Source organism: Vombatus ursinus, unplaced genomic scaffold (genome assembly GCF_900497805.2).
Source record: "Vombatus ursinus unplaced genomic scaffold, bare-nosed wombat genome assembly UNPS02015202.1, whole genome shotgun sequence".
In the NCBI taxonomy this organism is placed as follows: domain Eukaryota; kingdom Metazoa; phylum Chordata; class Mammalia; order Diprotodontia; family Vombatidae; genus Vombatus; species Vombatus ursinus.
In genome coordinates this window covers 797,342-823,628 of record NW_020954980.1, presented here as the reverse complement: position 1 = coordinate 823,628, position 26,287 = coordinate 797,342, and the positions used below count along the sequence as shown (strand labels likewise).

Sequence of the window (26,287 nt, the reverse complement as noted above, 5' to 3'; positions counted from 1 at the left end):
TATATCACACCGACTGGGAGAGGAATACAGTTCAGTGTGGGCACATAGGCAAAATAGGCCTCAGTGAACCTGGAGCAGCCCTCAGAGGACTGAATCTCCGGCAGCTGTGGCAGTTTCCAGACTTCTCAACCCATGAACGAAAAAGACAACTTAGCAGGTCAATAGGAAAAGTCTGTGACTATGGTAAAGAGAAGGACAGGGTCCCCCAGGGCGGCAGCTGCTTCCTAAGCTTCAGACCCACAGACTGAGGGGGAATCGAGTGGCTGATCAGAGGGGGATTGCAGGAATCTCTTTGCTGGTGCAGGATTTTCTTGCTTTGCCTATGCTTGGATCTGCGTCACAGTTCTGGGTGGCGGAGTTCTGGGGTGAGGAGGAGCACTGGCATGGTGAAATTGTAGTGGTGGCAGAGAGGAAATCCTCCTCACAGTTCCAAGGTAGAAAAGAGTGCTTGTGGTCACTCATAGACCACAGCACAGGTCAGGAAAGAAGTCAACACCTCGCCCTTTATCATACCACCTTGGAAGAACTGAAAATTTACAGGTCCCTAGAATTATCTCTGAAAACAGCTGCACAAAGCTTAGGACAGGGCATTCTCCACACTGGAAGCAGACCCTACCTTAACAAAGAGTTTATAACTCAAGTAATTGGCTGGGATCATGAGCAAACCTCACAAAAAAAGTCAGACCACAGAATCTTATTTTGGTAACAAAGAAGATCGAAACATACAAACAGAAGAAGATAACAAAGTCAAAGCTCCTACATCCAAAGCCTCCAAGAAAAATATGAATCAGTCCCAGGCCATGGAAGAGCTCAAAAAGGATTTTGAGAAACAAGTAAGTAGAGGAAAAAGTGGGAAGAGAAATGAGAGTGATGCAAGAAAATCATGAAAAACAAATCAACAGCTTGCTAAAGAGACCCAAAAGAATACTGAAGAAAGTAACACCTTAAAAAAATAGCCTAATCCAAATGGCCAAAGAGGTCCAAAAAGCCAATGAGGAGAAGAATGCCTTAAAAAGCAAAATTGGCCAAATGGAAAAGGAAGTCCAAAAGCTTACTGAAGAAAATACTTCCTTAAAAATTAAAATGGACAATTAGAAGCTAGTGACTTTATGAGAAATCAAGACACTGTAAAACAAATCCAAAAGAATGAAAAAGTAGAAAACAATGTGAAATATCTCATTGGAAAAACAACTGATCTGGAAAATAGATCCAGGAGAGAGAATTTAAAAATTATTGGACTATCTGAAAGCCATGATCAAAAAAAGAGTCTAGACATCATCTTTCAAGAAATTATCAAGGAAAACTGCCCTGATATTTTAGAACCAGAGGGCAAAATAGAAATTGAAAGAATCCATCAATCACCTTCTGAAAGAGATCCCCAAAGGAAAACTCCTAGGAATATTGTATCCAAATTCCAGAGTTCCCAGGTCAAGGAGAAAATAATGCAAGCAGCTAGAAAGAAACAATTCAAGTATTGTAGAAACACAATCAGGATAACACAAGATTTAGCAGCTTCTATGTTAAGGGACCAGAGGGCTTGGAATATAATATTCCGGAGGGCAAAAGAGACAGGATTACAACCAAGAATCACCTACCCAGCAAAACTGAGTACAATCCTCCAGGTGAAAAAAATGGACAGTCAGTGAAACAGAGGACTTTCAAGCATTCTTAATGAAAAGACCAGAGCTGAAGAGAAAATCTGACTTTCAAATACAAGACTCAAGCAAAACATGAAGAGGTAAACAGAAAAGAGAAATCATGAGAGACTTACTAAGGTTGAACTGTTTACATTCCTGCATGGAAAGATGATACTTGTAACTCATGAGACCTTTGTCAGTATTAGGGTAATTAGAGGGGAAAAAAATTATATGTATGTATGTAGATAGATAGATAGATAGATAGATAGATAGATAGAGGGCACAGGGTGAGTTGAAGATGAAGGAGTGATATCTGGAGAATAAAATTAAGGGGTGAGAGAGGATTATACTGGGAGAAGGAGAAAGGGAGAGATAGAATGGGGTAAATTATCTCACATAAAACAGACCAAAAAAGGCTTTTACAGTGGAGGGGAAATGGGGGAAGGTGACAGGGAATTTGTGAATCTTATTCTCATAGGATTTGGCTTAAGGAGAGAATAACAAACACACTCAATTGGGTATGGAAATCTATCTTACCCACAGGAAAACAGTGGGAGAAGGGGACAAGACAGCAGGGGGATGATAGAGGGGAGGACAGATTAGGGGAGGCAGCAATCAGAAGCAAACACTTCTAAGGAGGGACAGGGTCAAAAGACAGAATAGAATAAATGGGGGGCGGGATAGGATTAAGGGAAATATATTTAGTTTTTCACAACATGACTACTATGGAAGTGTTTTTCATGTCTACACATGTATAACCTGTATTGAGTTGCTTGCCTTCTCAATGAGGGTGGGTGGGGAGGGAGGAAGGGAAAAAATTTGAAACCCAAAGTTTAAAAAAAAAATTTTAAGAAAAAATTGTTTTCACATGCAACTGGGAAATAAGATATACAGGAAATGGGGTACAGAAATCTATCCTGCCCGACAGGAAAATTCAAGGGGAAGGGAATAAGAGAAATGAGGGGAGAGAAAGGAGGGCAGTTTAGGGGAAGGGGTATTCAGAAAACATGCCATCTTGGGGTGGGGGGGAGGGACGAGATGGGGAAAAAAATTTGAAACTCAAAATCTTATGGAAGTGAATGTTGAAAACTAAAAATAAATAAAGTAACTTAAAAAAGAAAAGATCAATCTTAAAGAATGGTAAATAAATATAATTGTATCTGTCTCCCTTAAAAAAAAAATCTTCCAAAGGGACAAGTCTCACCATTCTATTCCTCTGCTCAGAAAATGTAATGGCTCCTTATAGCCCAAAATATATAATACAAAGCTCTCAGTCTCATTTTTAAGGGCTCTACAACCTGGTTTTAACCCACCCCTCCATCCTTGCATTTTTTCTCTGTTAGGATTGATTATAGTCAATTTTATAGGATAAGTTGCAGTTGTCTTTAAGTCTTTTCCTTTTCTATTTTGCTATACCATATTCCAAGTTTTCCTTTACTTTTAATAACTGCTACATAATTTATAATCCTGACTTTGGTTCCTTGGTACTCTCTTTCTCCCTGGCTATTTGAAATATTTTTTCTTTAAGCTAGAAGCTCTGGGATTTAGCTCTCCCATTTCTGGATGTATTAAATTTGGGATCTCTTTTAGTTGACTTTTGGATTCTTTCTATTTTCATTTTACCCTTTGGTTTTAGTAGTTCTGGGAAGCTTTCTTTTATGCCTTCCTAAAATATGAAATTCAAGATTTTTGTTTGGTCATAGTTTTAGGGGAATCCAATTATTCTTAAATTATCTCACCTCATCGAGTTTTCCAGATCAATTGTTTTTGATGGTAGACCCCATAAAATATATCTTTTTACTTTGCCCTAATATTTCTTGTTTCCCTGAAGTTTTTAGTTCTGTTTGCTCAACTCTTATTTTTCAGAATGTCTACTACTTGGGTAAGGTTTCCCACTTTCACATCTAAGCTTTTTCTTCTCTGTCCAAGTAGTTCCAAAGGAGAATGATCTGCCTTAGGAAATGAGTTTCACATCACTCCAGGTCTTCAGGAAGAGGTCAAGGCTACAGGACCACTTACCTGGATTTTAAAGGAGGAGTTACTAGTTAACCTCCCTTCCACTTATAGGATTCCATGGTTCCACGTTCCCTTTCATTGTGTAGATAATTGAAAACATACTTTACTTAGCCTGCTTTGTTGATGCACGTGAAGAACTCCAAAACTATCCACAAAAGCATACATGAGAAAAATTTATCTGAAAGACAAACATCTACCTTTTCCTCATGAAAAATATAAAGACTGACAAATAGAAATAAGGGTAAGTATTTGTTGATTCATTTAAACCACTACTTAATAAAAATTACAGAGTATGATATAACCAAGTTTACCTCTCGGTATCACATAAGAAGGATCTAGTGAGTGAAGATACAAGCAATCTTCCATCCAAATAATCCAACTGTACTATTCGAGAGTCAACTGTTGTTATTGTCTGAACTGGGAACATCACAAAGGTAGCAGCTGCCTAAATAGTTGGGGAGAGGAGGATTAGAAGAGGGATATGGAAAGTAAAAATTTATTTCATCACAGAATAATTAAATATTATAATTAAAACACTGTTCCCTTTTTGTTCCTAATTTCAAAATTTTTTATATCAAAATAAAGAAAATAAAGCAAACCAAATGTGACTTCTTTAAAGTCATATATCCTAAGAGGATTTCAGTTCCTAATCAAAAGTTTCATGCAAAATAATTAACTTTATAAAGAATTTAAAAAGCAAAACCTAAAAACACTATATATATTATCTCCAAGCCATTCTCCATCCAAAAAATTAAACTTGGCTCTTACCATTTCTTCAAGTTGAATAGTGGCTATCATGTTCTCCCATTATTTCAGGGACCTATAAAACCATGCAAAATTCCTTTGCTCCATGGGAAAAAGAAAAGAACTCTTTCTTACTTTTCCTTGTTTGGATGTGTTGAGTTTGATGGCAGAAACTCTTCCCAAATGGTCTCCAACAAAAACTCTAAGCACAGCTGTGTCCCAACAGAGAGATGTAACTCTCCGGCCTTTGTGTTCTGAAGATACATAAATTCGTTCTGGTTTCCCACGACGCTCCTGATTTAATTCCCAAACTACTACAAAACCTTGACTAAGAGAACAAAGAGTCAAAAAGAAAAAATTATTAGCAACAAAGAATTGTATCAATTGATCTAAAAATAAGAGTTTCTGAAAACTAAAAAGCATGCCCACAACCCCACCCACCATCCTATGTATAGGAAAGATGGGGAAAATCAAGCTCTGCACCCTAAACACTGGAAAAGTAAATTTCAGATTTCAGAGATTTAATCAACAGGATCCCATGCCATGAATCTAAGAAAAGGACATGTACCAACAAGGATGGGAGGTTCCCAGGAATGAAATATTGATGACAAACACAACTGATTTTGATAAAGAAGAAAAGGGTCAAGAGGAGGATGATTAAAAAGACTGATGTGACTAATCTGGGAGCTCATCAACAAACTCTGATTTTAAAAGCACAGGGTGAGAGCCTCCATCACCAGAAGTCTTAAAGTGGAGGTCAGAGCTGACTTTCCCCATTCCAAGTCCAAAAACTCAGAATTATATCTCTTGATGCTTTTTTAAAAGGCTGTTTTAAGTATTTGGAAAGGATAAGAAAACTTTTAAAACATCCTGTTATCATAAAAAAGGGACAAGGACTTACATTTGCAAAAATATTTATAACATCTCTTTTTGTGATGGCAAAATATTAGAAATTGAGGGAATGCCCATCAATTTGGGATTGGCTGAACAAGTTGCGGTACATGAATGTAATGGAATATTACTGTGCAATAAGAAATGATGAGCAGGCAGATTTCAGAAAAACCTGGAAAGACTTGTATGAACAAAGTGAAATGAGCAGAACCAGGAAAACACTGTACACAGTAACAGCAACATTGTGCAATGATCAACTATGAATGACTTAGTTCTTCTCAGCAATACAATGATCCAAGACAATTACGAAAGATTCATGATGGAAAATGCTATCCAAATCAAGACAAAGAACTGATGGACTCTCAATGCAGATGAAAGCATACTATTTTCACTTACTTTATTTTTTTCATGGTTTTTTTCCTTTTGGTCTGTTTCTTCTTTCACAACTGTGACTAATATGGAAATATGTTTTATATGATTGTACATATATAACCTACATCAAATTGCTTACCATTTTAGGAAGAGGGGAGGGGAGAAACAGAGGGAGAAAAATTTGAACTCAAAATCTTGCAAAAATGAATGCTAAAAATTGTTTTTACATATAATTGAAAAAAAAAAATACTACTTTGAAAAATCATCTTACCTGGTGGCTACAGCAACATAGTCGTCATCATGTAAACAACAGGCAACCTGAGAAACAGCACCTTCCTAAAGCCCCCCCCACCAAAAAAACAAGAAATGTCATTATGAAATGGAGTTCATACATAAGATTAAAGAACACTGCCGTTAGCTCTCAAGTTAGGGGTAAGACATTTCTCTTCCATTTACTGTACATTTTCCCCCAGTGGTAGAAATTATTTTTAATGAGACTCAGATGGGATAATATATGTAAAGCACTCTGCAAAACTTAAAGTGCTACATGAATACTAGTTATTATTATATGAAACACACTAGACAGATTGAAGTCTAAAATGTCTAATTTCCCAAAAGATTAAGAGAGTTTGGGCTGAAGAATGAGTTCTCTCACTTTTCTCCCTCCAAATATGCTTCACATTCAACTCTCAAAAGCAAATAGCATGCCTACTGAGAATGTATACAGCTCAGTCTTTATCACTACTGAATTTCTGGCTTCTTTGCTAAGAGAAAAAAGTGGTCTGACATTGCAGAGAGTATCTGCAGAGAACTATGACTAATGGGAAAAAAAGAATTAAACTAAAAGCAGTCCCTAACTACAAAGAACTTACATTCTTCCAGGAAAATGTGGGAGGAAATAGAACATGTTTGTTGCTGGTGATGACCATGATGATGATGATGATGATGTTGTGATTTCAGTAGTGTCTAACTCTTCATGACCTCATTTGGAGTTTTCTTAGCAAAGGTACTTGAGTGGTTTGCCATTTCCTTCTTCAGTTCATTTTACTGATGAGGAAACTGAGGCAAACAGGTTCTGCCCAGGGTCACACAGCTATTAAGTGTCTGAGGCCAGATCTGAACTCAGGGCTTCCTCACTCCAAGCCTGATACTCTATCTACTGCACCGCCTAGCTACCCCAATATAACACATACACAGAAATATTAACACAAATTCATTTGAGGGAAAGGGAATTGGGGAAGGGGAGACATACAGATCAAGAAAGTTAAAGATTCTAAGAGACAAAAGAGAGAAATGTATTCTAAGCATGGAAGACAGATGATAATAATAATAATAAAGCTTTAAAGTCTCCAGTGTACTTTATACATATGATCCTCACAACAACCCTAGGAAGTAGGTGTTAAATTCTTATCCCCATTTTACAGATGAGGAAACTGAGGCTGAGATCACTTAAATGACTTGCCTAGGGTCACACAGCAAGTAAGTGTTTGAGTCCATTTGAACTCAAGTGTTCTTGATTCCAGGTATAGCTTTCTCCACTAAACAACCCAGCTACCTGTGTGACTACAAGGAGAAGAGAGATGGAATTCCAATCTCAGGGAAGATCTGATAGATCGATATGGCTGAGATAATATGAAATAAACCCAAAAAAGTAAATTGGAGCAAAATGTCAGGCTGAGGAATTTTGTCCTAGACACAATAAACAACCAACGAACATTCTTGAACAGAGGATGGATAAGGGCATACCTTTGCCATGGTTAGATTATTTTGGCAGCTACATATGGGGAGGATGAATCATAGAAAGTAGAAAAGAGAAAAAGAGAAACCAATTGGAAGATGGTCTAAACTAGAGTAGTGGCTATGTGTGGAAAAAAAAGGAAAATTGAGAAAGATCATTTAGTTAAAAATCAATAAGACTTGACAATTTATTAGATATGAGGGGTGAAAAAAGAATCAAAGACGACTCTGAGGTTTCAAACCTAGGTAATAGAAAGGATAGCATGGAAATTTAAGGAAGAAGATAAATTCTGTTTAGAATATATTGGATTTGAGATGATTATGAGACATTCATTTTCAGAAGAAAAACAGTAATGCCAAAATGGAGTTTAAGAAAGAGTGTAGGGTTTGACATACAGATGTAGGAGTCATCTGCACAGACATAATAAGTGAACCCATGAGAACACTGAGGGATGTTGAGATGAGATGAGACAAGACAAGACAAAACAGCCCAGGGCCCAGAGTTAGGGGATGGGAGATGAACAATCTAGCAAATAAGAACAAGAAGTGATGACACAGGCAATAAATTAAAGAGCATCACTATTATAGACTCAAATAAATATTTAAAGTGAAATGTTCTAAATTCTCTCTTTGTCTCTCAGAACCAGTAGCTTTCCTAGTGATTTAAAACCACATATTGGATGCTAAGTTCCTGCAAGGCATGTACCTCAGATCTTTTTATATCTCCATAGCACCTAAGTTACTGCCTTTACCACTAAATATTCAATAAATACTGCTGGTCTGATTTAACAAACTAAGAAATCAAGACTAAAATGTCTTCACAGAGCTCAGTCATAACCACATGCAGTGGGATAGGATTCCTTACCCAGATAGGAAGCACTATAGAACTGACACCACTGATTAAATGCTTCCTATGTACAAAGCTGAGTAATTCACAGACAAAACTGAATTCTCTCAATGTTTTCCTGAGTCAGAGGTGTGGCAGTGTTTCTCTCATCTTACCCTGTGGGAAAGAAGAAGTCTCTGTTCCCAGCCTTCTTTTTGAATAAGATTGAGTCCTCCTCCTGAGCTGCCCAGGGCCAGCCACTTTCGAGACACAGCTATACTTGTGCACTGAAAAGACAAATCAAATCAACCAATCAACCAACAAGAATTTCTTAAGCAAATTCTTATTATGTGCCAGGAACTATGCTAAGGGCTGAGGGTACAAAGAAAACCAAAAACAGTCCTTGATTTCAAAGAGATTACAACATAGACAACATGTCAATAATTAGGTACATACAAGATACATACAGAGTAGATTAGAGTAGCCACAGAGGGAAACGGCGGAGGGAAAGGAAAAGACTGCCTGGAAAAGATAGCATTTGACCCACCTATTATGTGCTAGGCACTATGGTAAGTCCTAGAGGTTACAAATACTAAAATGAGACAGTTCCTGACCTCAGAAAGCTTATGGTCTACTGGAGTCAAAATTAGTATAACCACAGCTACACCACACAAACTACACTGTCAGGAATGTGGTCAATACAGTTGTTTTTGTAATCTATTGTCCATCTAATTTCTTATTCTGAAACAAGTCTACTAAAGTAATATTTTATTAACATCTACAATGTAATAAGGTATATTCATTTTGCCCTATTTTATAGCTAATCATGCTTCTTGTTTTCTGAAACGGTACAATGAGTTATTAAATTTTTTAAGCACCTTCTATATGCAAGGCACTGTAAGGATGAAATTCCTCTCCTTGAGATGGGAGTTAGCATCCATGGGGCAGGGAAATATTGAGGTGAGTCATGTACGCAGATATGGTGAAATGTATTGAGGGCAAAGGAAAAAGTCAGACAAAATACTCTAGAAAATCTGAGAATGAAGAAAACACTTTTAGCTGGCAGGAAGGTAAAGGGAGACATAAAGGGGGAAATGACACCAGAGCTAAGCCTTGAAAGAATAGTAGAATTTTGACAGGGACAGACAAGGCAGAAGTACATACCAAACCTGTGGGGAGGTCCCTGAAAATTCAGGGATGAGAGATAGCTGCTGAGCTGGGGGAACAGCTAGCAATCCAGTCTGGCTAAAACAGAGCGCCCGAAGGCAGGCATAAAGGTAAAAAGGCAGGTCAGAGCCAGACTGGGAAGGCCTTAAATGTTGGGCTAAGGAGTTTCATTTTACTCCATGGGCAACAGAAATTTAAATTGAAATAACCATGACGCATTCAAAACCAAAATCACAGCACCTAACTGGAATTAGAAATTAGAATCCATTACCCTCCCCGGTAAAGGGCCTCACCATCCCGCCAGCACCAAGTTCACAACCTTAGAGACGTCCTCAACTCTTCATTCTCCCTCACTTGCCAATTCTACCAACACATCTTTCTCAACCCCTTCTCTCCACTCACACAGCCACCACCCTATTTTAGGCTCTCATCAGCCCTCAGCTGGGTTACTACAAAATCCTTCTAAGTGTACTCTGTGTTTTCAACCTCTCTATTCCACAATCCATTCTCCACAACTGCCAAAGTAACCTTCCTAAAACACAAGCAAACATGTCACACACCTATTCAAGAAATCTCAGTCATTCCCTATTGCCTATAAGACAAAATAGACACTCCTCAACTTGGCACTTAAAACTTTTCACAGTCTAGCTACAGTCTCTCTTTCCAGAGTTATCTCATTTTATATACTTTCCATTACCATCAATTTGGCCTTCTAGCTATTCCCCAAAACCAGCATTCCCTATCTCCCTTCATTCACACAGGTTATCTCCCACACTTAGAATATATTTCACCTTCCTCTTTGTCTCTTAATATCCTTAAACTTCCTTCAAAGCTCAGCTGAGCTGCCACCTCTTCTAGGAAGCCTTTCTTGATTCCCCTAGTTGTTAATGTTCCACCCACTCTTAAAATATCTTCTACTTATTTGTCTATGTAAATGTTGTAACAAGTTTCCCAACACCAACCTTGGTAGAAGCTCTATGAGGGCAACAGCTATTTCTCATTCTAACTTTGGATTCCCAGTACCTTGCAGAGGGTCTTGTAAACAGAAGGTTTTTACTAAATGCATGTTGAATTCAGCCTCTAAAGGGAAAAGCTACCTACATCAAATGATTACTCTTAAGAACAGAAACATCCTCAGTGTTCATAAGGATGTGCAGCATTTCTAAGAGAGGTAAAAATCATTGCTTAAACATAAACAACTGAAATATATTTGCTCCATGGTGCAACCAGATCATTAAAAATATTCAATAAATATAAAATGATAATAAAAAAACTCACCTTCAGGCGACTGGAATCCAACCTGAGAGCAGAAAGCAATGGATCCAAAGACTCAAACTCTGCCAGGACATGGCTAGAGGACTCTGGTATTCCTGGAACCAAAGTCATCGGGCCAGTAAGGTAAACTAGTAGTATAATAGATACAGTATTCCTCACTCAGGGGCTCTACCTGAAAAGATATAACATGGGAAGTATATTTGCTCAGAAATCATTCAGTCGAATGCCTTAATTAAGAAAGGAAGAATTTAAGGCCTAGAAAAGTTAGATGACTTGCCTATGGTCACATAAAGGATTAAGTAGCAGAACCAGAACCAAAACCCTAGTGTTGTTATGTCATTTTTTTCAATCATGTCTGACTCTTCATGACCTCATTTGGGATTTTCTTGGCAAAGACACTCGAGTGGTTTGCCATTTCCTTCCCTAGCTCATTTTACAGATAAAGAAACTGAGGGAAACTGGGCTAAGTGACTTGCTTAGAGCCACACAGATAGTACATGTCTGAATCCAAATTTGAACTCATAAGGTGAGTCTTCCTGACTCCAGGCCTGGCACTGGAGCCACCAAACCCAGGTACTCTGTGTCCAAATCCAATTATTTGAAATATATTTCTTGAACATCTACTTTAAAGAGTTAGATAAATACAAAGGAAAGAAAAAAGGAAGTCACTGTCTTAAAAATGTATACAATATAGTTAAGGAAATAACATACTTGAATACATCAATCATATATATGATTTAATTTTTATGGACACTTCCTTCATCAATGTAGATCACAACTTCTCTACAACCTTGTAGCTTACCTGGTGAGAAGTCTTTTAGCTAGGTCAGTCTTTTAACAGACATTCCATAGTCAAGCTTATACTCAAAGCCTTTCTAGACTAGCAAAACCTACCTAATGACATACTCCCCCCACTGGCACAGACTTCCAGAACCTAGAGACACTTCTATCCATAAAGAAACAAAGGAGAACTTTAGTGGAAAAAACCATCTGCTTCTTCTGCCATGCTACTCTCTGGATACAAAACCTTCAGTGTCTCCTCAATGACCCAAAGTTAAATTCCACACTCCTCAGACAGGCTTTCAAGGTCATTTATAATTTAATCCCACCCATCAGAGGTAGTACAATACAGTATGACATTGAAAGGTTGCTGACAAGTCCCCAACAATTATCTTAGCTTCATTCCTTTAAATGTTGGAAGAGTTTTCCATCTTTAAGAGTATCCCATTGAAATCCATGTTCCTCTGAGGGGTATTTAAGCATATAGCCTGTTCAAATGTGTATATGTGTGTAGTGTTAGGGATGGGGAGGAGTTTGGCCAACAGAAAGGAAATACATAGGAGACAAAGGAGTTGTCATCAATATATAAAGAATCTGTGATTTCACAGCATGGAAGCTCCAGAACTCCCTCCAATAAAAATTCTATACTTCTTTAAGTTCTGGCTAATGAAGGTCTATACTAGCATGACAGCAATGGCAATGAAATGGGTAGGGAGAGTATAGTATCTGGTCTGGGTCCTTCCTCAAAATGAAGGTTTTAGGAACTCATGAACAAGAGAAAGGGGCTACAGGGGTAGAAGGAAAAGGCAGCTGAAATATGTTGGTAAAGTCTGGAAAGTGAACCAGAACCAGAACCAGAACCCCAGTTCTAGCCTTCATCATCTGTAATCTGGACTACTGCAATAATTTTCTAATTGTCTCCCTACCATAAGTCTCTCTCCCTTTGCAATCTTCTCCACCCCACTCAAGTGATTTCCCCAAAGTCTAAGTCTAAGCATGTCACTTCTCATCCTCTATAAATTCCAGGAGTCCCTTGCTGTCTAGAGAAAAAAAGAGAAACTCCTCTTCTTAGCTTTTTAATCCCTTTACAATCTGGTCCTAATCTAGATCTCCAGCCTCAATTATGCTACACTAGTTAAATGGCTGATCCAATTAGAAGATATTCTAGTATATGGTGTGGAGTTGTGGGTTTAATTCTATTTTTTGCCATACCAATATACATACACATTTGTATATGTGTATGTGTGTATATATAAATATGTACATGCCTGCACACGTGTATATGTATACATGCATATATGTATGTATGTGTATGCATATATTTATATTTCTCCCCACTTTTACTGAATGATTCCTTCCTTCAATAACTTATAGTACTGAATTTATCCAACACTGACCAGATATAAGTCTTTGGTTCTAATTCGGGATTACCCAATCTGTTCCAGTGATCCATTTTTCTGTTTTTGATTCAGTGCCAGCTGATTTTGACAGTTACCACTTTTTAGAACAATGTTATATCTATGGCATATATAAAGTTCAAGAGACATAGTTTCTGGGTAATTAACCATTTTATTAACCATGCTAGCAATAAATAATAAAAGGAGACAGCAACACTTTCAAATACCAAAGACCCCTCATGGAACCCACTCAACACTTATATGCCCTTGAAAGAGTGGGCGTTCCTGAGGGTGACAATCAACTCTGACTGGTTAACAAGTAATGAGAATGAATATGAGAGGTGGGCTTATTCTAAAAATGTAAGGTTCTTGAGAGCAGAGACTTTTTTTTTTCTTTTCTTTTTCTTCTTTTTTTTCTTCTCTGCATCCTCAACACCTAGCACAGTGCCTGGTACATAGGAAGCATTTAACAAATGCTTGTTCATGGATTCATGAAATCATAAATCTGCTGAATTCCCATATAGAGACTTAGAGACTAAGGCAGAACAAATGGATTTTAACAAGGAAATGGACCAAGACTAGAAAAAATATAGATAATTCTCTGATGTGGAGTGAAATCCAAGTGGCCAATCCACTGTCACTTCTACCCCAGGCAGTGGGTAGGGACAAAAAGCCTCCAAGCTGGTACATACTTAAGTGGTGTTAAATCCAGACAATAAGGTTGGAACCTAATGGATACTTAAATTTGTTTCCCCATTCTTCAAAGTTTTAAACAATGATATTTAGTCATCACAAAATGTGGTTTAAAACATTAGTATTTTCTAAGGAAGCTCATGAATAACTTGAAAACATTTGCTGTTCTCAAAATATGTTTAAAATGTTAAAGGAAAAAAAAACAGGCTAGCCAGAGTTTTAGGGAAGTTGCCCCCCCAAAAAAAAACAACAACAAACTGCTAGGAACCACCACAAGGCCTCCAGTAGCAAATATGCTACCAACTTTAACAAAGCATTTATAAAAATAAACAGAATTCTCTTCCTTTTTAAAAGAAAAAAATGAAAGGGCATTTTTAAAAGACCAAACTTCTCAGAAAAATGTGAGAGACTTCAGCTCCCTTGGCACTTCTTAACAGCACGTAAGGAAATTTAGGGCATCCCCTTAAAGGACTGACCTAGCTAGCTGCCTCGGTGGATAGAAAGCTGGACCTGAATTTGGAAAGACCTGAATTCAAATACTGACTCACTATTTCAGTGACCCTGGACAAGTCATTTAACTTCTGTCAGCCTCAATACACACATATGTAAAAATGGGTATAACACCACCTACCTCCCAGGGTTGTTGCAATAATAAAATAGGATATTTGTAAAGAGCTCTGCAAACATTAAAGTGCTATATAAATGCTAGCTGCACTATACTATTAAAATTAGAGGATAATTAGAATGATGAAAGGTCTTGAATCTATGTCATATAAAGATCAGTTGAAGGAACTGAGGATGTTTAACCTAAAGACTTAGGATAGCCATGAATAACTGTCTTCATGTATCTGAAGGTCTGTCAGGTCAAGTCAACAAGCATTTGTTAGATGCCTGCTATGTGCCAGATACTGCGCTAAATGCTGAGGATACAAAGAAAGGCAAAACAGTCCCTCCCCTCAAGGAATTCAGACTAAACAACTATATTCAAACAAGATTTGTAGATATACGATAATCTCAAAGGGAAGACAGAAATACTAAGGAGGAATGGGAAAGTTTTTTTGCAAGTGGGATTTTAGCTGGGACTTGAAGGAGGTCAAGGGAAAATGAGGAGGAAAGAAAGAATTTATGACAAATATGATAAGTAAGTTAGATTTGTAGTACTTGGCCACAGAGGGCAGAAATGGGAGCAATAAGTGGAAATAGAAAAAAAGACAAATTTAGCTTTGATTTAAGGCAAAACATCCTAATAATGAGGGCTATTCAAATGTGGATTGGGCTGCCCCAGAAGACGGAACTAGTTCCATCCATTTCCTTATTGGGCTCCAAATAAAGGCAGGAAGGTGACAGTTCAAGAATACAGTAGAAGAGATTCTTCTCTGTTGGAGGTTGTAACAGATGGCTTTTGGGGTCCCTAGTGACAGAAAATCTGTTCACAGATCTGTTGCCAATCATATTCATCAACATGCTAAGACATTTTAATAAATGGCCTATCGTATGCTCAGCATCCCATGGCATACCCGTAGCAGCGGTTTCAGCAACTTTATATAGGTCTTGGTTACATGGGGCAGAATGGCAAAGTAAAGATTTACACATCAAAGTACAGATATCAAAAGGGGAAGATCTGCCTCACGTACAATTACAAACTAGTCAATAAACACTAGGGATCAAGCTGGAATTTACAGACTAACCATTAACACTGGAGCTATACTTACTTTACTTGACATGCTCATCTCAAGTAAACAGAGCTGAACCAGAAATTCTCTTCTCATTAACCAGTTAATCACCAGAGCTAAAGTCTGCAAGCACTAGCCAGCTGCGGACTTGCAGTCCTAAGGAAATGGCGGTAATAAAGCCAATACTAAAACTGTGAAGTTCTCAAACTGGGACAGACTAAATCCCACATTCGGGCGGGGGTTGGGGGAGACCGAGCCCGGGGTAGGCGCATCAGGCAGCCCGCCCTCCCCAGGCCTCAGGCGAGGTCGGATTAGAAGGAAAGACCGAGGAATAGAAGGGGAACTGAGAGGTAGTGGGTGGGGAGGGGGCAGGGGAGTGAGCGGAGAGCCAGCTTCTCGGCCCCCAGGCTCCCGGGCCGAGCACCCCTCCCTCCCCGGGGCGGGCCCCTGCACTGCCGCGGGGTCTTTGGAACACTCACCGCGCGCTAGGAACCTAACAGCCGGTCCGCCAAGTAGCTCCGGGCTCCACCTTCACCCCGCTGACGTCAGTCGGGAGCGTCGGGCGCACAGCCATAGATGTCACCGGCGCTTCCCCGTCACCTGACGGAACACGGCCCCTCCCGCGCGGTCCCTCCCCCTCGGGCCGAGGCCACGCTAACGCTTCCCCACGGCCTGAAGCCGTTGGGGACCGGGGACGGGCCCGGCGCGGGCTGAGGCCTGAGGGGCGTCGTGGAGTGGGGTCGTCTGGGGCCGCACCGGCAGCCGCGGGTCTCACTACTGTCTGCAGTTGGAAAGAGGTGCCAGTGAAGGAGAGCGTGAAGGTGGGTGGGCGGGGGAACCGAAAGTGTCATGGCGGCCGTGTTTCCCTGTCACGTGGCCTCCCGGCTCCGCCTCGCTGCTTCCGGTCACGTGCCCACCGTGTCTTCTCAGCCAGCAATGGAGGAGGCGAGGCCCTCCAGCAGCGGAGGCGGCGGCAGCGGGAGCCCAGGCTCAGCCAGGCAGCGCCAGTGAAGAGAGCGACGGAAAGAAGCTTGCCCCACCGACCCTCCCTCAGGGCCCGGGCCGGGGCTCCTGCACGGTACGTCCATGGGGAGCCGGGGAGGGACAGAGGACGCCCGAGCTGCCGAACCTGGCCGCCGGAGCGGGGCGCCCACCCCGGGGGTGCCCAGACACGCGGCCCCGGGCGGGGAGCGCCCCGAGCCGGCGCTTCTCCAGGCCCCGAGACCGAGACCAGCCCGCCCGCCCCTGGGGAAGGAGCCGGCTCCGCTCCGGGGCTCGAATAGGGAACTCGGAGGAGAGAAGAGCCGGGGCTGCCCCTGAGGGCCCCAGGTGAGAGGGCCTCGGGCCCCGCCGCCCTCGGGCTGCGGTTCTTTGCCCAGGGTCCGGAAACTTGGTTTAAAAACATTTTATACATGCAGAGATGACTCTATTTCAGTATTAAGTGGCTTGCTTTATAGTCTTTAATACGTTTAAAAACATTGTTCTGAGGAGTCCCTAGGCTTCACCAGACTGCCCAAGGGGTCCGTGACACCGAAAAGGTTCACCCATGCTCCAAGGAGTCTTGTCTCTGTTGCCCAGGGCCATGTTCATCTTAGGCCCTTCCAACATATGGATGGACCAGTTAATACTCCACTGTCGGTCTTGGGTTTCGTCCCAAGCTGGTTGTCAGGATGGAAGGGGAGGCCACAGAGAAATGGGAGATCTTTGTGTAAAGTTCTCGGGGCTTCCCAAGCTAGATTAGCTTAGAGGGACGGGAGAGAATGGAGAGAGAGGGTCCCTTACCAAGTGAAGTCAGTGAGGCTGGCTTCTTCCTTGTCTTTCTATCTGTAAAATGGAGAGTATGGTGGCAAATTTTCCTCTCTGAGTCCTGCCTAAGAAACTGCAGAAATCCAGCCAGAATGATCCATTTAAGGAAAGTAACCATGAGCTCAGCAAAGTGTTGAATTGGAAACACATTTTGGAATGAGTTAAAGTGTGTTTGGGGAAAAATAACAGTATAAATAAAAGGTCATTCTAGCCATTTGGTATATGTTGGCTGTTAAAGAGCTGCACAGATGTCCTCATCCAGGTCAGAACCTCCAGATAAGCCCCTTCTGCATTGTTTAAATCTTCACCCATTCCAATCTTATTTATGTTTGCTTCTAAGACACACTACCTACTGCTGGGCCAAGTTGCTATCACATTGTAAAGACTTAATGTTGTTTGGCAAACCTTTTTCTCCCATTAGTTCTGCTGAAGCTAATATACCAACCTTCGCCCATCCCCTTCCCCTTCAAAATAAAATACACTTGTCCTTACCAAGTAAGACCTGCTCCGAGTATGACTTGGGCTTTGACTTTCTAGTCCCTTTCTGCCTAAGCATGCTAAATAGCTGTTATCACCATTTATTCTTGTTTAAGGTGGTAATGCAAACTATTTAGACTCTGCACCAGCCACCTCTTCAGACTATGTGTTGGTGTTTGTGTCCCTCCCTTTCTTCCCTTTTGCCAGACTCACTCCTCCCCCAACCCCTCTGCTGCAGAATGAAAATGGTTGAATAATATGGCCTGGGCCTGCAGTTACCATCCTTGTCATTTAGCATAACTGTTTTGCTTTTCTATGTAGTTGCAGCTGGAGATTTTGGTAATTATATTCTTATCTAACATTTTATTCTCTTTCATGTCTCATTAAAGAATGTTAAATCAGTTTACTAATTTTTCATGATCCCACTATTTTTTCTACCAGCAAATAGAACTCTAGATACTGAACTTTTATAGTGGAAGAAATAATAGTCATCTCTGCCAATACAACTTTCCTTTAGAAAAAATGTAGCCAGTTTTCCCTTTTCTGTTACTGAAAGTGAAATGAACGAAAGAAATTTACAGATATAAAACCCAAGGATTTCATATTGACAATTTAGTTTCCTTCCTATACTAAATCTTCTTAAGTAGAGCCATGTTTCTGGTAATGCTTTCCTCCCAATGCATGAGGAAGGCTTAGCTAAAATGAATAGAGATTGGGGCAGCTAGGTGGCGCAGTGGATGGAGTGCTGGCCCTGATTTCAGGAGGCCCTGAGTTCAAATTCGGCCTCAGACAAATAACACATTACTAGCTGTGTGACCCTGGGAAAGTCATTTAACCCCATTGCCTAGCCTAAATAAAAAATGAATGAATAAAATGAATAGAGACATGCCTCATTTTATGCAACAGCAATGTTCCTAATGCTTGTGTGTAAATCAGATATTGGTAGTTACAATGGAACAGACTGAGTCCTATAATAAATCCTTTTGTTATGTTACATAAAGTCATATTTTAGGATGTATGCTTTGTATATGTAAACATATGTGGAATTTTCAGTTGGGTTTTTGGAAGTCAGCTTTAAACTCTGAAGGAGTAGGGTCTTGAACATAGAGCTACTCAAGTAACCCTGCCAGAAGCAATTTGGAATGAGTCTTTTGGTTCTGTTAACTTTTGGCAATTATACCATAATGCCTACCACTCCAAAGGCCAGAAATCATGATTCTAAGATGGGTGGTCTTTTCATGTAATAGACTATTGACTTTGATGATTTTATATTTTTTTATTTCCACATATTGGTCCTAAGTTTGTTAACCGGGAGTAATTCTCTAAATTGAAAATGGATAACATCTGAAGTTCACAATTCTTTTCTTGTTCTATGAAAGTATGAAAATATTAATGGGCTACAAGATCTAAAAAGTAGAATCATAGCCCTAAATAATCTGGAACCTAGATAATCCCAAAGCAAGATCTGATTCTAGCTTCAAGCACTACCTTTTTTTGCTCTGCTGTGGTGCTGAGGAATGCACCTCACAATCCAGCTGTGCTTTCCATTAGCAAGCCCTCTCTGGTGTCCTTTCAGGTTTCGTATTGCTGCTGCTGCTTCTTACTTGGAGTTATCAAACTCCAGGTACCTTGCAAAGAGAAGGTTGAAAGGTTTTCTTCATCTCAGTGATTTCCCCTGCTCCTTGTTAATAGCACATCAACTCTTGACATTTAGAGGGTTATTTACTTGGATGCACAGCAGGGAAATATACGAAATGGTGTGTTTTCAACACAATATACAGTTAGGGAGAGGAATATAATCATAGGATGAAAGGTTAATTGTCCACAGTTTACAAAGATTCTTAGAGTTTAAACCTTGTCCTCTACCATTCAAAGCACGTGTGTCATTTTCTTTAGATTATTTTTGAGCCTTTTATTTTCAGTTTAAGTTCCATAGTTGTGGAATCATCTGGCCAAAGCAGTTTTGTGCATCTTTCTGGGAATCTGCTTCCCCAGGCCTTCTCACTCTGTCATATAGAGTAAAAGTACCTGGACTTAGCAGGAACTTCTATTACCTCATTGCTGGGGCTTCATAAGTTTCCTCACCCTCAGCCTAATGGTTAAGTTTTGTCAAATCCACTCTGTCCCCGACCGTATCTCCCATTGGGAAAGGATTCTTCCCTATCTGTGTCCCAAATTTACCTCTCCTGAAATTCAGGCTTTTTTACTTCTATCACCCTGTCTTGGAGGTCTATGTACTTTGGCACCAAATGAAGGTATTCACCCTGCTTCTTGTTCTGACTGGTCCTCTGAATCATATTTTGGCTGTCACTGATTTAGTCATTCATGGAAAAAAGATTCATCTTGAATCTATATTCTGTAGACTTTTGGACAAGGCAAATAGATCCCTTCTGTGGCCTGTCTCTTCCTGTCCTTATTCTGTAGGTATTCTAAACTTACTTGTTCTCTCATCCTGAACCTCTGCTTGCAGGTGGACCCATTCCCTCTTATCTGCTGAACCAAGCTGGCATGCCAAAGACCAATAGTGACTAAGCACCATTCTTCATGCCAGTTAGCAATTCATTCATTTCCTCATCCCAGGATCAAGTCACTAGGCATTTGGACCTTTCCTCTTCAGGAAATTGACCCAATATCTTCACGATCCTGTACTAATTCAATATCTTCACTAATCCTCTACTTTTTTCTCATTTCAGAAGATAAAGCAGCCTTCCTTTTTGTGTTTAACCCTTCCATTTGTGCCCTCAATTCTTTCCCCTTCCATCCTGCAACACTTTATAATTCATCAGTCATTTCCACTTTCACATTCATCTGTAATCTCTTCCTTTTCACTGCTATTACTGTTTTCGACACTACTAGTTACATCTTTAATTATTACCCAGTCTTGTTTCTGCTCTAGACTGATGGATTGTTCTTCATCTCCTAAGATGGTTTCTCTTTCGTCTCTGTCACTCTAAGTGTATGTCTCCTAAGACTCTGTCCTCGGCCCTCTTCTCTTTTTCTGAACTCTCCTCCTTAGTGATAACCATTCATTTCCATTACTTCACCACTTCCATTAGCCTATTCCATTTGCCTGCTGGATACCATTACATCAGCACTTCAAATTCAACATGTTCAAAATGAAGTTAATCTTCCTATTTGTCTTTACAGCACTACTGTCCTTCCAGTCACTTAAGCTCAACCCTCTGACAGCTTTTATTCTTCTCTGTTCCTTACCCCTATTTCCAGTTAGTTGCAAAATCCTCTTGATTCTACCTCTTGTGGTGTCTTGCATCCCTCCTTTTCCCTTCCACTCACTGCTACCACCCTGGTTCTGGCTCATATCACCTTTTACCTAAATTATTATAATAGCTTCATATACCATCTCCAGATTTTTTGTGATCTTTACACACCTGCCAAAAACTTCCTGATTTTCTGAAATGTTTGCTTATGTTATGGTTAACTATTAGTATATATAAATTAAATTTTCAACTTTTAGAAGTCTGCCTTAAACCCTGGTTGGGTCTTGAACATAGAGCTAACTGCTACCTAAGCAACCTTGCCAAGAGACAATCCAGGGAATGCCTGTAATTCCTTTGGGATAGCCCCATTGGTTCTGTTAACTTTGAGCCATTATCCCTTGGGTCTTACTGTGTTTCTTCTGCATTCAAAACCCTTCAGTGTCTCACCGTTGCCTATAAAAGAGTATAAACTCTTTAACCTGCTATTTAAGAGCATTGCTAATCTGGTTTCGATCATTTCACCATTTATTTCACTGCATACCTGTATGTGTGTCCTATTCCACAGCCAAATTGAACCAATGGCTACTAATCTGACCTTCTTCCTCTCTTTCCTTCCATGTAGACCACCCCATATACCTGAAGGTACCGCATCCATACCTCAACACAAATAAATTATTCTCAAAGCTATATATCCAACGTTAATCTCATTCCTGTGCTAATCCTGGCTGGATATATCCTACATTTACCTGTAACTCAACATATCAGAAAATAAATTCATCATTTTCCCTCCTGGACCTGGTCATAGCATAGCCCTACAAACTTCACTATCTTAGGGGGTAGAAAGGGAACAGCCATTTATTAAGAACCTACTTATGTGCTAGACCCTGTACAAATTTATCTCACTTGTTCTTCACAACAATACTGTAAGGTAGGTGCTATTGTGATCCCCATTTTGCAGTTGAGGAAACGAGAGCAGACAGAAGTTTAGTGACTTGCCCAGAGTCACACAGCTAGTGTCTGAGACTAGATTTGAATTTAGGCCTTTCTGATTCCAGGACCAGTATTCTATCCACTGGGCCATCTTAGTAGTTAATGACACTACTATATTCCAATCACCCAGGTTCATAACCTTATTTCAAGCCCTTGTCACTACTCACTTGGATCATTTTGCTTCCTAGTCATTTTCCATGCTTCCAGTTCAGTAAACAGAGCAGTAAATTATAGATAATTTGAGAAGGAAGCACTAATAACTAGATCAAGGATTCTTGTTTATGTGGTGGACCTCTTTAGCAGTCTGGTGAAGTCAGTGGACCCCTTCTCAGAATAACGTTTTTAAATGTACAAAATAAAATACATGGGATTACAAAGGAAACCAATGATATTGAAATACAGTTATCAAAATTTAAGGCAAAAAAATGGTCATGGACCCCAGGTTAAGAACCCTGAACCAGAGGCATCAAGAAGAGTTTTCCTTAGGAAGTAGAATATGAGTTAACTCTTAAAGGGAACAGGGGACTTATGGGGAATGGAAATGTTTTCAAGCAATGAGAGATAGTCTGTCTGAAGGGAGAGGGGACTGGGAGGGGAGTTTCAAGTTTAAAGAATAGCACCATGGCCGTTTGGACTGATATATAGGGGGCTTGCAACAAAGTAATGTGTAATAAGTCAGAAAAGATAGGTGGGAGCCAGATTAAAAAGATTTTAAATTTGTTGTTTGGACCGGTAGGCATGTTACAGTAGATAGAGTGCCCGACCTGGAGTCAGGAGGGCTCTTTCTGAGTTCAAATCTGGCCTCACATACTAGCTGTATGACCCTCTGGAAGTCACTTAACCCTGTCTGCCTCAATTTCCTCATATGTAAAATAAGCTGGAGAAGGAAATGGCAAACCACTGTAGTAACTCTGCCAACAAATGATACCATGACCATTTTGGCTGGACCATAGAAGACTTACAAAGAAGTAATGTGTAATAAGTCAGAAAAGATAAGTGGGAGCCAGATTTAAAAGACTTTTAAATGCTAAACTGAAATTTGTATTTTATCGTAAAGGCCATTAGCAACCACTGACAAATTTTGAGGGAGGAAAAAATGGCAGCAGGAGTCGATTAAGAGGCTGTTGCTATAGTCCTAAGGAGTAGTGATGGTGACATTGGTAGAACCTACAAGACTTGGTAATTGATTGGATAGTGGGGAGGCATTGAGGGAAGAGTCCAGGATGGGTGAGGTTTTTGCAGGTCTGGGTGACGAGGATAGGATGTGGGTGCCGTCAACAGAAACAGAAGTTTGAAGGAGGAGCAAGTTTCAGGGAAAGAATTCTCTTTTGGACATACTAAGTTTGAGCCACAAGCAGGATCTCCAGGTCAAGATGTGCACCAGGAAGCCGAGGATTTGGGAATGAAGTCCAGAAAACAAAGTGAAGCTCGACATAAAATTTGAAAACCATCTGCATGAAGATGATAGCTGAACCTGTGAGAGTTGGTGTGAGATGCTGTGGAGAACAGGGCCCAGATAGAACACAGAAAACATGTATGTGCATAATATTTAAGTATGAGTACCCTTCTCATAACTGCAGACCATCTGCACCTCTCTCATCCTCTGTAAATTAAATACTAGAGTGATGACCCTCCCAAACCCCTGGATTAAAAGTTTCATAACATCCTGAATGACAGACTTCTTCCATATCCACTTCATTACAACCACAGTCAAAGCCTCATCATCATTGAGATTGCTCTCCTTCCAAAGTATGCAGTTGTGAATTTCACCTCTAGGTACAACTTTTTTGTGATTTCACTTCTATCACTTGCTTAAGCCTTCCAACCTTTCTTCTCAACCTTTGGTCCTTCCTTGTTCTGCCTGTCCATCAACCTGCTTCTGCCTTTATTTCACTACCTACTCAGCATGAACCATTTCATTGTAGTTTCCACTAACACCGCAAATTCCCTTACCTCCTGACTTTTTACCCTCATCTCTCTTAATTCCCAGCCTTCCACAAGTTCCTCATCTGCTTTCTGAGCTTTACTAGAGACACAGAGGGGCCTTCCATACTGGAAAACATGTCTAACTGGGAGTTAGGAAAGATTTGGGTACTAATCCTGTGTCTGACATTTACTAAATGTGTGACCTTGGCAAGTCACTTAAACCTACAAAGCCTGTTTCCCCATTCGTAAAATTGGACTAATATCCAATTGGGCTAATAACCTCATGGGATTGTTGAGAGAATCAGACTGAGTAAATGTATATTCTATGCTGTGCAAACCTTAAAATGCTAGATAGATCGTTCAGGTCTGCTTTAACACTTGCTTTGGAAACAGAGATTTGTTCCTATGAGATTGATATATTAGGAAACACAATTGTGCATGATTCTGTCCTCAGAAACAGCCCTATTGGGCTACACAAAAATGCACACACCTCACACATTTAGCTCACCAATATGTTATCCTCCAAAGTTGTATTTTACTATTCTTTCACATTTGTGAACTTTACTATATTTTTAAAAACCTTCATTCAACATTCCAAACATATTTAAGCATCCTGATTCAAAAGTGCCAAGCAGTACATACAAGAGGAAAGCTTTAAGAATTGAGGAGAACCTTGAAATAATAAAAACATCTTGAAATGAGAGAATATGTGATATCTCCTGAGCAACAGGGAGATTTCCAATAACCTTCCTTTCACCCCTTCACAATAACTCAAAAGCTACAACCCTTCCTATAGTCATTGCCAGGAGTGAAACCTCAGGTCCTGGTCAAGGTAAAGTGCCATATTTATTTTATATCTCCAGGTGAAGGTAGGAGCTGTAAGTGGAGAAGGCCTGGTCCTGCCCATAAGCTCCACACACCCATGTCTGTTCTCTACCCCCACCCTTCAATGTCTAGTCAGCTCTACTTTCTACCATGGCTAGGGCCAAGGACACTGCCACTATTTATTTTGTAATATGTGTGTGTTTAACATGTGTAACACTATGTTTCCATTTGTATTAGGTCCCTATCTTTTTTTATGACAAGTTTTTGAGAACTGTACCCCTATCCCTATTTCTTCCCTGAACTTGTGAATTTTATTAGTGATTTTTAGCAACAGAATTTCTAGGCCAGAGGTGGGGAACCTATGGCCTCAAGGTCACATGTGGCATGGAGGCCCCAGGTTCCCCACCCCTGCTAGGCTATGGCAGAACTGACTTAGAGGATAGCGGCTGCACCTGAGGTGGTTAGAGCACTAAGGTGAAAGGATTTGCCTGGGGTCACACAGCCAGTGCATGTCAGAGGTGAGATTTGAATTCCACTACTCGATACCTCCTCCCTTTTTATTATAGTCACAAGCAGGCTCTTTATCACACTGATGGTGCCAAACTTTTGCCTTTCTTCTCAAGTCTCCAACCTTACACATTTACCCTTTCCTTTTTAAAGAAAAGGAAACCTCCTATATCACTGAGATGCTAATGGTTGAACATCAGTTTTTCTCTTACCCCTCAAAATTTCTCTGCATCTTTGCTATATAGCACCCACATTCCATATCTAACCCTTCCACTTATCCTGTCAGTCCCCTCCATTCCTGCATCTTCCAAGACCTTGTGCTTCAGCAATTATTCCTCACTTCATGTTCAGTCTTTCTTCTATCCATTTACCCTAACTGCCAAACTTCTTAAGGGTGTAGCCCATTCAGTGATTAAGGCTTAATAAAAATGAGGCCTAGAATGGTTTTAAAGCAAAATAGATCTGGGAGGTGAAGACCCGCAGGGTTTCTGCCCAAAACTGAAACAATTGTTATTTACATTCATTCTGAGCCAATCAGGGCCCAAGTAGGGCTTGGTCTGTGACCAGAGTGATTTGGGGTTAAGGCTGGTCTTTAAGAGAAAAAATCAAAACAACCTTAATCACTGAATGGGCACTGCCTCAGTCATACTGAGACATGTTAAAGACTTGAGCTTGAAAAGGCCAAGGTCCCCTACTGCATCCTGCCATCTCCAGTTGTCCTGATCTATGTCTGGCCACTGAGGGGCAGCTGGGTGGCACAGTGCATAGAGCTCTGGCCTTGGAGTCAGGAGGACCTGAGTTCAAATCTGGCCTCAGACCAAACACTTGACACTTACTAGCTGTGGGACCCTGGGCAAGTCACTTAACCCCCAATTGCCTAACAAAAACAAAAAAAAACCCATGTCTGGCCACTAGACCAATACAGCCCCAGAGGAAAAAGTGAAGCTAGTGACTTTGCACAGCCATCCCTTACCCAAATCCAATTCACTTGCGTGCCATGGTACCACCTCCCTGATGTCATGGTCCTCTTGGAGAACAGAGGACAAACAGCAGCCTCTATGAGTACAGAACTTCCAAGTTGGACAACGTGGCTTCTTTCTTTTTTCCTTCTTTTACTTCCCTCTCCACATGGGGTATCACACCCCTACCTGCCAGTGCTCTGCCCAAAGGGAATGTAAATTTTAATCCCTAAACTTGTATATAGGTAAATCATAAATGCCCTTTGGTTTTGATCTTACCATTTGTACATTAGCTTTCCTTTACCTTCCTAACGCATAATTGTTCTACCTCAAAGTTCTATACTTTGTTCTCTCTCTCTCTCTCTCTCTCT

General features: G+C 40.4%; 2 protein-coding genes across 5 annotated transcripts in view; one reads left to right on the top strand and one right to left on the bottom strand.

The window, feature by feature from the left end:
• HPS5 (HPS5 biogenesis of lysosomal organelles complex 2 subunit 2) overlaps positions 1–15,770 on the bottom strand; it is a 44,171-nt gene extending 28,401 nt beyond the window's left edge. For 2 of the 3 annotated variants that reach the window (XM_027846791.1, XM_027846794.1), the window contains exons 1-6: positions 15,688–15,770; positions 10,669–10,837; positions 8,400–8,510; positions 5,932–5,996; positions 4,533–4,725; positions 3,965–4,098 (exon numbers count right to left, since the gene is read on the bottom strand). In XM_027846791.1, coding sequence (XP_027702592.1) covers positions 3,965–4,098; positions 4,533–4,725; positions 5,932–5,996; positions 8,400–8,510; positions 10,669–10,776 — 611 coding nt within the window. In that variant the 5' untranslated portion in view covers positions 10,777–10,837; positions 15,688–15,770. Of the gene's footprint in view, positions 1–3,964; positions 4,099–4,532; positions 4,726–5,931; positions 5,997–8,399; positions 8,511–10,668; positions 10,838–15,247; positions 15,346–15,687 lie in introns of those variants that run through there. The other variant, XM_027846793.1, reaches the window with a different exon arrangement.
• Positions 15,771–15,955: 185 nt separating this feature from the next.
• Positions 15,956–26,287, top strand: part of GTF2H1 (general transcription factor IIH subunit 1) — a 34,992-nt gene continuing 24,660 nt past the window's right edge. Inside the window, exon 1 of one of the 2 annotated variants that reach the window (XM_027846784.1) lies at positions 15,956–16,286. The gene's annotated coding sequence lies outside the window, so the exon portion shown is untranslated. Of the gene's footprint in view, positions 16,287–23,122; positions 23,234–26,287 lie in introns of those variants that run through there. The other variant, XM_027846785.1, reaches the window with a different exon arrangement.